The sequence below is a fragment of the Conger conger genome, chromosome 12, assembly GCF_963514075.1.
Source record: "Conger conger chromosome 12, fConCon1.1, whole genome shotgun sequence".
In the NCBI taxonomy this organism is placed as follows: Eukaryota; Metazoa; Chordata; class Actinopteri; order Anguilliformes; family Congridae; genus Conger; species Conger conger.
This window is the reverse complement of record NC_083771.1, coordinates 17,931,906-17,946,127: the sequence shown is the minus strand read 5'-3', so window position 1 is coordinate 17,946,127 and position 14,222 is coordinate 17,931,906. Positions and strand designations below refer to the sequence as shown.

The following is a 14,222-nucleotide window of genomic DNA, read 5'->3' as shown; positions in this document are numbered from 1 at the left end:
TGAAAGATGACCATGAGTGAATCTTCAGCATATTCAAAGCTGAGGATGGTGATGCCTTCCTGGTGTCAGAATATGTGTAAATTAACTAAATTGCATATTTCATGAGCAATGTGATCATTGTTAATCACCTGATGTATTATTATTATTTTTTTTTATAGAACATGGGTCTCTTCTAAGTCTTCCAGACAAAAAAAAAAGCAACTTTTTGATGTCTCAAATATGGCCTTTTGTGAAAAAAAAAAGAAAAGAACTTTTAACCCTTTCAGTTTCTCGACCTTCAAAATGACTGCTGTGCTATTGTTTTAAGCCTCAATTGTATTCTAACCAATAGGCAAAGCCTTACGGTCAAAATTATCTAATTCAAATCATGCTGCAATACAAGTTTCTTTCATATTTTGCAAGTAAAATGAAGTGAGTCATAGCAAGTTTATCTAATTGTGGCGAATATTTTGAAGTATTTACAGCAGAGGATTTAGGGAAAAATTTTGTAGATAACAGTGTCCTAGATGATTGAAAACCTGAGTCCGATGTTTCTGTGGAGTCTGAGGACTTATTCAGAATCGGAGCAGGAATGGGTTGAAGAAGACAAAGAAACCTGGTCAACCTTGTAAAATGTTCTCAATCAAAGCCAAAACCCCTTGGGATTTTGGTGGAGCCACTTAATATTGGGCTTGGGCACTAAAATGGTTTCGGCTCAATATCTTCAAACTGAGATATTAATTTGACATTTAGAGTGAATTAGAAATTAATGTTTTTTGACAGTAAGTAGTTTAAAATTTGGATTGGAGGTTAGCCTCCTCAGACGACCGCCCAGTCGCACCTGTTGGATGTAGTGCGTTCCGTAGGTGTGGATGAATCGTTTGTACAGGTGGCGGGTGTTTGGGTCGTACTCCTGCGGGAGAGAGTGGAACGGCTGTTGGAACTCTGGGCTGAGAGGTGGGTTTCCTGAGACACGGTAGCTACAATTCAGAAGAAAAGAAATACCATCATTAAATTGAGGGTGTTTACATCCATATCAGGTGATATTTGTAGGAATTTAATCCCTTTTTATACAGTCTTGCATTTTAGGGGACCAGAAGTAAATGGACAGCTTCTCAGCTGTTTCTTATTAGACCGGTGTATTTAATTGATTCCTTAGTGCAGGCATAAGAACATCATTAAAAAGAAAGAGAGCACTGGTGAGCTCAGTAATTGCGAAGGGGCTCATAGGCGAAGGAAGACCTCTACAGTTGATATCCAAATTCTCACTATAATGAAGGTGATGGCAAGAGAAAAGTGTGTTGGTCAAAAGGAACTGATCAAGATCCAAAGCACCCTCTTCATCTCTTCATCTGTGATAGATGGATGTGGGGGTCTATAGCATGTAGGGCTGTCACAGGTGCTGGCTCACATGCACTTGATGACAACGTAACTGCAGCAGAATGAATTCTGAAGAGTACAGAAGCATATTAGCTGCTCAAGTTCAGAAATACCTCCACAATCTTTGGATGGTGCTTCATCCCACAGCAAGGCAATGATCCCAAACATACACCAGTGCTCTCTTTCTTCTTAATGATGTTCCAAACAGTTTATTTTGGAAAGCCAATGTCTCTGACAGTTAAAAAAAGACATACATTTATCACAATTTTTGTACAAATCTGGGCCTCAAGTTGACAAATGGCAATAACAGACTTCAAAGAGAATCAAAAGTCTCAAGGCTAGATATTGAAAGCTTATACCTTCTTATACCTGCACTAATGAAGTGATTGAATACACATGCCTATTCAGAAGCAGCTGAGAAGCAACCATCCAATTACTTTTGGTCCCCTAAAATGGGGGGGGGGGGGGTTGTTTGTATAAAAAAGGGATGTGATTCCTACACGCATCACACAAAATTGATGTAAATAACCTCAAATTACAGGGAGCAGTTTGTACTTCAACCTTACATTCATTTTAAATTTGAAATTCAATGTGCTGGACTAAGGAACAGAAACTGTCCAAGTACATACGGATTGCACTGTACCTGTAATACAGACCTATTCACAAAGAAGCCTTACTAAGAACTTCTTGTTCAGGGTAATGAAAAAATGGGGGGAGTTACAATAATGATTTATGGTATCTGGTGGAAGGGTAAAAATAACCAGTTGAATCAGCCAGAAACTGGTTCCGCTCATTTTTTTTGACAGACTCTTATTTTGGCGGCTTGACCCACCTGAAGTTGCTTCAGCTAGCTCCATGAAGCTAGCAACAATTAGACTTCCTGGACAAAACTTCCGGTCTCAACTACTTGTATTTTCTGCATTTCCTCACATAATTACCATTGTTTAAATTCATTGCTGATACCACTTATAAAAGTAGCTTGCTATTTCACTAGGTACTATAATGTAGGCCAAGCATACATTTCTTGACGCTGTCAGTTCAGTAACAGCTCATTTAAATGCATACCTGCTTACTGTTTGAAAAACATGTTACCAAATATAAAGGGGCATAAATTAAATCTATGCATAATATCTATAAAATTATACATTTATTATCTAATTCATGTTCCCAGCAATTGTTGTTGTATTTACCGCTGTGTATTTGCCATTGACTGTCAATTCACAAGCAGCTTATTTGCATAGCTGATAACTCAAAAACGATAAATTGTTACCAAATGAAAGGGGGTATACATTTACTCTATAGACCCATATCTTTAATGATCTACAGGAATTTCTGTGAAATCATGTTCCCAGCAATTGTTGCTTTATTTCCAGTGTGGGGTGGCCAAGCATGCCATAGACTGGCAGTTGCCACCCAGCTCATTTGCATAGCTGATCACTCCAAAACTGTACCCAAAATTTGTACCCAATGAAAGTGGGTATACAATTACTCTACAGACCCATAGCTTTAACATGGTATAGTTCTTTCTGTGAAATCATGAAGCGGGAGCAAATTGCAGAGCGGTGGCGAAAAAACAGGCAGAGGGTGAGACGGGTGCGTGGCGGTTGGACCCAAAATGCACGACTAAGAAACAATAGTAAAATAAAGTCCCGTCAGGGCTTTATTCAGGACGAATCCCAGGAGCGTAGTCAAAACAAGCAAAGTCCATACACGTAGATCCAGCCAATAAAACAATAAACAGAGGCAAACTCGTAGTCGGTAGACGTGCAGGGAGGTCCGGTAGCAGGAGAGCTGTCAGCGGGGCAGAAGTACAGGTGGGCGGCAGGCAGGGTCATAGTCGAGGGCGATGCGGAAGTAGAAACCATAAACAAAACAGCGAGGCAAAGGTACAAAAGCAGTAGGCGAGGACGTGGTCAAAAACAAGCGATGGTCAACGAAACAGAAATCAATAAACGGTGGTCGATAAACAGGCTTGGATCTTAACGTGAAATCAATGGTAATAATGCTCAAGAGTTGCTTTGACGGACAAGAGGCAGACAATTTCGCAAAGAACAGAAGTGCGACTGGGCTATAAATGCTGGTGTAGACAGGTGTAGACAATTAGTTAGAGAGCAGCAAGGGAAAGGAAAACAGGTGCGATGGATGACAAGTTTAACAAGGTAATTAGTAATCATTAGTAATAAACCTATCCTGCCCTAGCATTAGTAAATTAGTAAATGACATGTACAAGAAACGTAAGGTAACATGAACACATGATTAGTATGTTAGTATTACCCAATCCTGATCTAGCATTAGTAGATTTTAGTAAATAGACAAACAAAACAATTAGGGTGTGTGACAGAATAGAGAGAGAGAAAAGCCGGAATGCAAGGTTTGCGGAAAGACATGTAAAAGTGTATGTTTAAACAACGACCAGTTGACGTAACAATAAACATAAATCAAAACATAACACTAAACGAACTAAGACGATAACCACTAAACATAACAAGGTAAAATAATCGTAACGAAACATAACTAGACATGACAAGAAAATTAATCGTAACAAGAAATAAACTAAACAACATGACAAACCTAGACTAACATAATACAAGATAAGACAATACGTGACTAAGACAAAATGATAAAACATAAAACAAGGCAAGACAGACCTGAAACGTGACAGAGGGCTGCAGAAGCATCTGAAATTCTGGCCTTCCTGAGGGCTGAAGACAAGCTTGCTGCTGAAACTGATGACCTCTCTGCTGCCTTTGAGAGGGGAATGAAGTTCAAATAATGACTCTAAGGAGTGGAAACATAACAACCACTAATTTCATTTGATTACAGTTCAAGATTGCAACGGTCGATTTATACTGTTCTTTTCAAATTTAGCATGTAAGCAATCTCGGAGGTTAAATATCCTAAGCATGAGTTTTGAGTATGGTAACATTAGAATATTAATGTGTAATGCAATAGTTTAATGACTGACATAATTGATACATTTAATGTGACACCCTGGGAGGACAGCTTAAGATGGCACCATAATATAATGGTGTGCAGATTAATGTACATTTAAATTGTATGCATTGAAAGGAATGCAATTGCAACATCCATCACTGTGTTTCTATATTTGTTACAGGCATTATCCAGAAATCAACTGTATTTCTTTTGCTGAAATTACATGACTGACATGTCATTTCAAACCCATGTAAAACAACTAAAATACAAAATTCTAATTTCCAAGTAAATAATTACCATAAGGCAACATTTTCTTTGTCAGCATCCGAGACATGACTCTCTGCCGTAAAGTACTCTGGGGAATATTTACTGTATGTTCTCTAACTTTAGACTAATGCTATGCACACTTTACCCTAACGCTATGGCTATATGTAATTTGCTATAGGTTTTATTTGAAAATACACCTTATTTCAGAACACATACAATGTAGTAGCTGCAGCATGCATGCCCTGTTTTTATGTGCTACAATACAAACAGTAAAATGTTCAGTGTTAGTAGTTCCACCAGAAAGGCACATTTAGATTATATTTCATTATCTTTTTGCTAATTTTGGATATTTAGGTTCTACAGTAGCTACATACACTCATTGAGGACTTTATTTTACTCATGTGATTACCTAATCAGCCAATCATGTGGCAGCAGTGCATCACAAACAATCATGAAGAAACAGGTCAGGAGCTTTAGTTAATGTTCACATCAACCATCAGAATGGGGAGAAAACATGATCTAAGTGACTTTGACCATGGAATGATTGTTGGTGCTTTCAATATTATTCTGTTCCAGAATAACAGACCACAACACAAAATACCAATCTTTAAAACCCAGCAGTTTGTTGGAATCAAATTATATCAATATATTTATAAAGACATAAAACTGATGTAGCCCCCTTAGATATGATAGGGGACGGTTCCACTATGGCCTCCTCTGCTTTTCTGAAAGACCACGGCTACGACAGGACCCGGGCCCTATTGGCAGGGAGAGTGGGAGAGAGTACAGACCAAACCAACACTCACATACATACACATACACATACACAGAAGATTCACTGCAAGCTATAAGCACTGCAAACCGTACAGACTACAAACTGTAATTCCACTGCAAACAATAGGCACAGCAAGCCATATGCACTGCGTACAATATATGCCACAGACTATACCCCCTTATAGATATCGGAGCTGCTTACCGTTTGTCTATTTTAGTTTTGCCAGATTTGTAATTTGTAAGTATGTCTTATTCAAACTGGTCATTGTTGAACATTGGTTGTATTCCAAAAGGATTGTCTGTGCTGTAGAGGAAGTAAGATTTGAGTTTGTTCTTTCATGCTGAGGTTGCCGCCTGAAGTAGTGCATCCGAATATAAATGAATTTTTGCTTCGTCCTTCTAGAACTAGTTTCCAGTTATTGGAAAGGTCTGAATTGTTGTTGCTCGCAGAATTTTGGGGTGAGTCGTGGGGAGGAAAACGTAATGGTTCTGCACTCCGAATATTGTTTCAACTTGCCGTAGATAAAGGATGGTTGGGAGAGATGGTGGACACGAATGCTGCTTTGCAAATAAAATTGACTGAGTTGGAGTTGGAAAAGGAAAGAACATCAATTGCAGTTGGAATTGGAAGAAGAGAAATTACTAGTGCAGTTAGAGGGAGACAAGTTGGTCCTTGTATGAGAGAAACAAAAAGAATTGGAAAAATTTAATGAGTGGCAGTTCTCATTACCTGCTACTGTACGGTGTAAGGATCATTTTCTTAATTGATTGTAAGGATAATTTTCCTAATTGATTCTTAATTTACAATGTGTGTTAACATAGAGATAATCACGTGATCAAAGATAACCTTTTATTGTAATCCTTATTCCTATTAGACCACTTCTTTATTAAGTGTTAAAAGGGAGTCTTTCTTTCTCTCTCTCCCAGCAGGCAAATAGCCTTTCACCTAGATGTCTCTGCTTCAACCAGAAGGGGGTAGCTAGCACACTCCGGTTCTCATAGAAGGCCAACAAGGGGTAACAGTGATGACAAAATACTGATAACAGTAAAGACCAAATACTGATAAAAGTTAGGAGCCACCTGCGTGTATTTTTGTTTATGTTCCCCCCTCCCTTCTGGGGCCGTATACTGAAAACTGTATTTAAGTCATACTGTGTGTATGAGCAAATTGAAGAACTATCAGAAAGCTGGTAGGCCTTCCACTCTCTTATTCCGTTTGATCAAATAAATGAGAACGTTAAACTGAAGAATAGCTATTGTTGTGTTTTTACTGGATCTGTTTCATCAGACGATGCTCACCTGTGACATCTTATATGTGCATTTTTCCCCGCACAACGGTCAATGCTCAATGGAAGTTTTACTGGAATGCCTGACCAAGAGAAGAGTAACATAACTCATAATTTGTGGCTAGTTACAAAATTCAATGAAGAAGATCCGGAAGCATTTTTTCAGCTGTTTCAAAGAGTGGCTAAATCTAGAAAGTGATTTCTCCTCACCTCGTTCTCGTTCTGGTGGGAGTACTTCTGCCCCTGTAGTCAGGTCTGTTCCTGTTACAGATGGTAAATTTGTTCCTACCCATGTATGCCAGTAATAAGGGTCACTGGCGAAACGAGTGTCCATTTTCTAAAACTCAGAAGCCTACTTCCGCTGTGTACACAAAGCCAATGGCTTTAGCCTACAGCAGCTGTCTCATGTGGGGTTGTCAGGAAAAAAGGAACTTTCCAATGCAGAAATTGTGGAAGCAGAGTATAGCTCTTTTATTTCTGACAGTTATGTTTTGTTTGTAGGCGGTCTCAGTAAAAAACCTGTGCGCGTGTTAAGAGACACTGGCGCCGCTCAAACTTTAATTCTTTATAATGTGTTGCCCTTTTTTGAGTCCTCTGCTACTGGGGAGAATGTCCTGGTTCGTGGTATTGGTCTAATTCCCATGAGTGTACCTCTGCACAGGGTTAATTTGGACTGTGATCTGGTGCGGGACGATGTGGTGGTTGCTGTCCGGCCCTCCTTGCCTGTGGAAGGAGTGGAAGTTATTCTTGGCCATGATCTAGCTGGTGGTAAGGTCTGGAAACATTCAACCTGTGGTTGTTATACCGGATCCAGTTTCTTCTGGGGAGTTAGATAAACGTGCTAAACAGCACCGCTCAGTGTTTCCTGCGTGTGCAGTGACGCATGCTCTGGCTCGAGACCGCACCCAGCTAGAGTCAAAACTGGAGCTTAGTACTGCTCAGGCGAAGCGCTGCTCGCCCTCATGGCTCAATACCACAGATGTTTCTTCTCCTACCCTGCTAAAAGCTGAGGAGGTTAAGTTTTCTGAACCACTGACCACTGTTGCCAGAGAGGAGGTCATAACAGAGCAAAAGAGTGATACTACCTTAACCATTGTTCAGCTTGGTCTGTCCGGAGGCTGAGTTACACCCCAAAAAATAATGCACCCCAAAGGTGCATTATTTTTAAAAACGGCTTGTTAATGAGAAGGTGGGCGTTTCATTTAGGTGTCTTGAAAGAGGAAGTTATTGATCAAATTGTAGTCCCCACAAAGTTCAGAGAAATGGTGCTGGGGATTTCACATGAGAACATTGCTGGCCATTTAGGTGTGGAAAAAAACTTGCAACCGCATCTTGCATAATTACTGGCCACATTTAAAGAGACGTAGCTTCGTTTTGTAAAACTCGATCTTCCTTTTGTTATTTTGGATTTCCACACTCACACTCAAACACCCCTAAAACTGATTCACTTTGACATGAATTCAGACAAACACATTATTGCAAATAAAACTCTTAAATCTATTTTCCTTGTCTGGTCTCCATGTTTTGTTGTTGACTGCTTGAATGCCGGGCGTAACATTCAGAAGAATCAGGGGGCTGGCAACCCAATCAGAATCACAGGATATCTAAAGGAATAATAAATTGCGTTATTACCATATCTAAAACGAATGCGCTCTGTAGATCGGTTGGTAAATACCTTTTTAATAGTAGGTCAAAACACACAAAAAAGCCTGCCATAAAAGCATGCCAGTGACCTAGGATAACCACAATAAGTGCAGCTGTGAAAATGAAATATTTTTGGCAAACATCGCAGCTGCGGCAACTAACTATAAGATAGCGTACCCTTTGTATTCGCCCACTAATGCAGTTAGTGCAGCAACACTGGTGTAGTAAACCGCAGTAATGTATCGGCGTCTTAGCTTAAAAACAAACACCTACGGTGCGCATCTCTGATTAAAAGTATTTCCAGTGTACCTTAAGTCTCCTAGGGTCTCACTGCTGAGAGGGTGTAAGCAGACTCAGGAAATACGAAACGAAACTCTAGCAAAGAAAATTACGTTTCAACTGCATATGCATTGGCTTTTTGTGACTGATATTTCATAGATCCACGCTTAAGGTCGCTGACAGAATTGAAAACAAAAAAATGGTCATAGCAAGTTTCTTGTTCCCTTTACTTGAGTTTAAAGTTTGCATGAATTGAATCATGTGGAGGGCGTGGCACGGGACTCTATAGGCTCTATAAAACGCTGTGGGTTGTGGCGCAGTTTTAATAGGAGCAGCGGAATTTTGACCTGTTTTCAAGATCCACGTGAAGCTATTTGTAAGTAAGCGCATATTTAATAAAAGCCGGAATTCATAGTTCTAAGATTATGTTGAAATGGATAAATAAACTACTCACATGTACAATAAGAAAACAACATATCTCTTAGTATTGGATGATTGACATTTTTATACATTAAAAAAACTAGACAAGACTTTCTCTTTGTTCAAACAGCAACCATTTTATTACCCCAAATATAATTAATGTAATCAGTGTATTCCTTATTTGTTGCAGATTGATTAAAGATATGCGGCTCGCCAAACTTGAGTGTCACTTCAACTGGGGTTTGAATGACGCCAACGTAAATTATCTACAGTACAGGCTTAAAAGCAATATTGAAATGTCAGTGGGAGAGGACAGGAATATCGGATGGTCATACAATAATCTGGCTTTCACAAAGTTCATGCAAGGTCTCCTTGAGGAAGCACGGGATGACTTGGAAAAGGCTGAGGAGCACATCAGGAAGCATCATGGTGACAACTGTGAGAGGCAGCTCATCGTCACCTATGGCAATTTTGCATGGGTGTATTATCATATGGGTGAGCATGCACAATCCCAGACCTACCTGGACAAGCTGGAGAAGATTAAAATGCAGTTTCCAACAGAATCCCCTGCTTTTCTCCATCCTGAAATCTACGGGGAGAAAGGCAGGGCATTCCTGAACTTCTCTCAACAATACTATGAGAAAGCAAAAGAGTGCTTTAAGAAGGCGCTGGAGTTGGAGCCAGAAGAGATAGAGTGGAATGAGAGTTATGCTGTGGCTCTGTGTCGCACCGAGTTCAATCTCACAAGCTTGGAAGAGTCCCCAGCAAGCAGGCAGTTGAGGCGGGTTTTAGAACTTGATCCAAACAATGCTTACATGATGGCTCTGCTGGGTCTGAAGCACTCTGACTATAAAGAGTATCAGAGAGCCGAGGAGCTGATGGAAATGGCCATGGACTTGGATCCCAACAAACCCTATGTGATACAGTATGTGGCAAAGTTCTATCGGAAAAATAAACAATTTGATAAGGCCTTGTCTTTTTTGAAAAGGCTGCAGGAAATTACACCCAATTCAGCCTTTCTGCACCATCAACTCGCTCTGATCTACATGAGTAAAAGACAGATGTCAATCCAGGATGGAGGAGAAGAGGCTGAAGCTCTTCTCACACTGTGCTTCCAACACCTGAATCAGGCCGTCTCCATTCAACCCTCCTTTGTATATGCCATGTTAGATTTAGCAGCTTGCTATGCAGAGAAGAAGAACTTCAAGAAAGCAGAGGAGATGTTTCAAGAAACATTTAAAGTGGCTATTGCTAATAATGACAGTCTGCATGTTGTAGAGGTCCGTTACGCAGATTTCCAGCTCTACCACATGAAATCAGTGCCCTTGGCTATTATGCACTACAAGGAAGGGCTTAGACTGCAGAAAGATACAGCAGAGGGGAAAAGGTGTGCACAGCAACTCAAAAAACTTTCGAGAAACCCACATGATGGCGAAGCTTATGGGCTTCTGGGTTATGTTCATGAAATAACAGGTGAAAAACTTCAAGCTATTGAGTGCTATGAGAAGGCCCTTCTGCTTGACCCTGGCAACGAGGAGTACCTCACTGCTCTGCGCAATCTCCGTTAACCCCGGAAATGACTTCAACATGTTTAAATGCAAAGGCCATTTAAATGGCATACACCGCAAAAGCTTTTGTTTGTTTTCATTTATTTCCTCACTAGCCACTTTTGGACTGCAAAGTGCATGGATATTCTGTATTATTATTATTATTATTATTATTATTATTATTATTATTATTATTATTATTATTATTGAATGTCAGGTTAAACATTAAGGTTTTTAAAAGATTGTTAACTGTTTTTGTTAATTGTTCATTGTAAAAATTGTTAAATGTAATTATTAATCTAATGAAAGGATTACAGTTGCTTGCTTTTACCATCATGGTAAGTAATAAATACTGAAATGAATTCAAACCCACTGTGTAGCTCTTAACTGTGGAGTGGAACGCAAGGTTGGGGACGTTTTCAGGGCATAATAAGCTGTTCTCAATGGAGCTTTTAGCAGGGGGCCGACAATGCACAGAAAACATATTGATATGTCAAGAATTTCTATTTTAAAAAATATATATTTTTCAGCTATAATAGGCATAATACTTCAAAATCGAATGGCCGCCCCAGCTCACAGGCACCTGCATGTGTGTTGTATTAGTTTCTATCCAGAATGAATAAAAATGTATAATTAATGTGTTCCTGTTTTGTGTCAATTTCCTACTATCCATTGTTTTCAAAAACATGTCCTTTTGTACATGATGAAATCACTCATTTTAATCATAGATTTAATGATTTAATCTGCTGATGACAAACAGTCAGGTCCATAAATATTGGGACATCGACACAATTCTCCTCTTTTTGGCTCTATACACCACCACAATGGATTTTAAATTAAACGAACAAGCTTTAATTTGAGGGTATTTACATCCAAATCAGGTGAACGGTGTAGGAGTTATAACAGTTTCTATATGTGCCTCAGTTTGCGCTTGAAGATGGAAAGAGATTCTACTGTCCTGACCTCCACGGGGAGTTCGTTCCACCACCGTGGAGCCAGAACAGACAATAGACTTATACACACAACGCATCATATATCTATAAATATATATATATATATGTATATATATATATACACACACACACACACACACACACACACAACGATGAGCCACAACATTAAAACCACCTGCTTTTTTCATGGTTAAAATGTTTTAAACTGTATAAACTTGTCTATAAACACTTAATACTTCATAATATAATAGGCTATGTGTACTTATATAAGCAGATACTCGCACGTGAATTGCATTGAAAAGTTTAATTTTTAAAGGAAAATGGAAATATTGTAAACTCATTCGGAGGGGGGTGGGGTGCATTGTTTTGTTATTTCAATATCTTGGTACGTACTGGTGTTTAAAAAATGCTCCTGGACCTGAATAATTTTTCATATTAGAAAAGACCACCCGCCATATTTAAGACTGCATGGCAAAAATATAATCTTCAAGGACACAGAAACAATTTTATAATGAAGGGATTAAGGGAATAGCAAACAATGTTTTCATTTCAGTTACATTTCCTTGTTTCCCGTGTCATGGGCGCTGCACTTACGAGAAACGAAATTTACTGTAGTAGGAGAGATTAAGTTTCGGTTTCATGCTATTTATAGGCTACACGCCACACCGTGTTATATACACACACCGACAACCCACATAAAACCATCGCGCTTCCGAAACCGCGTAATTCCCAGATTAAGGGGAGTTCCCAGTCGGCTAAGGGGAGTTTTATTTGGAATCAGGCGGACCCGCAGGTGCTCTATTTAAATAGTAGAATGTACAATTCTTAGCCTACGTTATGTTTTGCAATCGGTACGAACAGTTTTGTAATAACAGGTAGCGTGTATATAGCACACATTCAATTAAAGAGCGAACATGGTTTGTATGTAAAGTAATGCAAGCAAGAAATAGTCGATGCTGAATAACTTTATGAATTCGGCAGACGGACACATCGCGCCATCTATCTAGTCGTGTACATTGTGACTGGTTGTTTGCTGTCGTAACAGGGATGCATATAGCCTATCATAGCGATAATCAGTCAGTAATAAACCATTCCTGCTAGCCAATCGGAATTGAGTATCCACCCAGACCACGGTCTAACGTTTGTTTTATTTGTGGAGCACGGTTTATTATTGTGACATCTTGGATGTTGTGACAACATGGATTTCATGATATCTGACTTTAACGATGCTGCTGAGATCCCCTGGCACATCACTCCAACCCCAATGCAATACCTCATTCGACAGCCAGATATCAGCCTGAACTGTTAATTACTAGTATAAGTGTGCCAAATTAGGGTTGAAATGAAAAACCAGGATGGTAGATATCCCCAGGAATATTCTTAAAACTGTGAAGATCTGTTGATAGAACACTGGAACACAGATAGTGTCCAGTGTCCTTACGTTCACATGGGACACAAGATACATTTTAATCATTTAGCTGACGCTTTTAATCCGAAGCAATTTACAAGTGCATAGGTTCTTCCACAAATTAAAGCAACACAATCCAAAGCAATCCAAAACTAGTAAAATACACATGAAGTGCTGTTCTAAACATACAGTCATCATCTGCTGTAAAGTAATATGGGGAATATTTACTGTATGTTCTCTAACTTTAGACTACTGCACACTTTACCATAATACTCTGGCTATATGTCATTTGCAATAGGTTTTATTTGAAAGTACACTTAATTTCAGAACACATACAGCATGCATGTACTGTTTTTATGTGCTGCAATACAAACAGTAAAATGTTTAAATACAGAGTACATACTGTGCGTATGATCACTGTTGGACTCATTAGTGCGAGAGTTGAATGAACACTGGCCATTTCACTGAGCAGAACGAGAGAGAATGAAAAATATATTTCACTGTATGTTTTTAACAAATGCAAAGGTGAAACATTCATGGTACAAAACAAAAACCTAAAAATCTAAAAAGAAATTGCACAAACACCATAAATGCCAGCATTGTGGACAGAGGAACCAAAAGGATGAAGTAATAAAGTTCATAATAAAGTCCAGACAGAGGGTCATGAGCCAAGTGGACCGGGTAATGGGGATCAGGCAGGCGGAAGTCGAGGGCCGGCGAAGTCAAAGCCAGGGAATCCCGCGCACAGGGGCAGAAGGAGGGCGAAGAAGGTGCTGAAGGATGGTTCGGGGCAGAGGAGGAAGTCCAGGGTAAGCGAGGGGCAGATCCAAAAAAGACAGACAGGCTTATAAGCAACACTGACAAGAGACAAGGAGAAACAGGTGAGACAATTGCCAGGGAGGAAATACATATATGCTGTGGAAGGTGGAGACACATAATGGGGAAAAATACATATATGGTGTGGAAGGTGGAGAGACGTAATGGGGAGAAATACATATATGGTGTGGAAGGCGGAGGCACGTAATGGGGAGAAATACATATATGGTGTGGAAGGCGGAGACACGTAATACGTTGGTGTGGTTTGTATGCTTATTAATTAAAGATAAGATAAGATTAAGATAGCCTTAATTAATAATCAAACTATGCAATGTATTGTCTTATTTATTGTAAATGAATTTATTTGACTTGATATAAAATAAATTATAGCATGACTAACTGATTACTTTACTATTTACAAAGTGGACCACCCTGCACACCGTTGATTTATGGACTCTAAATGCATCGCCTACCACAGTCTGGAAGCTCCCAGTAGCAAAAAACCTCTGCGCAATGGAAAAGTGTAGTACACACG

The 14,222-nt window shown here is 39.4% G+C and overlaps 1 protein-coding gene across 1 annotated transcript; it reads left to right on the top strand.

The window, feature by feature from the left end:
• Positions 1-8,825: 8,825 nt before the first annotated feature.
• LOC133105474 (interferon-induced protein with tetratricopeptide repeats 5-like) lies at positions 8,826-11,151 on the top strand. Its single transcript, XM_061215607.1, has 2 exons — positions 8,826-8,919; positions 9,154-11,151. Exon 2 carries the CDS (start codon positions 9,167-9,169, stop codon positions 10,529-10,531), a length of 1,365 nt encoding a protein of 454 aa, XP_061071591.1. The 5' UTR covers positions 8,826-8,919; positions 9,154-9,166; the 3' UTR covers positions 10,532-11,151.
• Positions 11,152-14,222: the final 3,071 nt, after the last annotated feature.

Bases quoted from the DNA above. Each gene is read 5' to 3' on its own strand.
- LOC133105474 (XM_061215607.1), top strand. From the start codon at position 9,167: ATGCGGCTCGCCAAACTTGAGTGTCACTTCAACTGGGGTTTGAATGAC.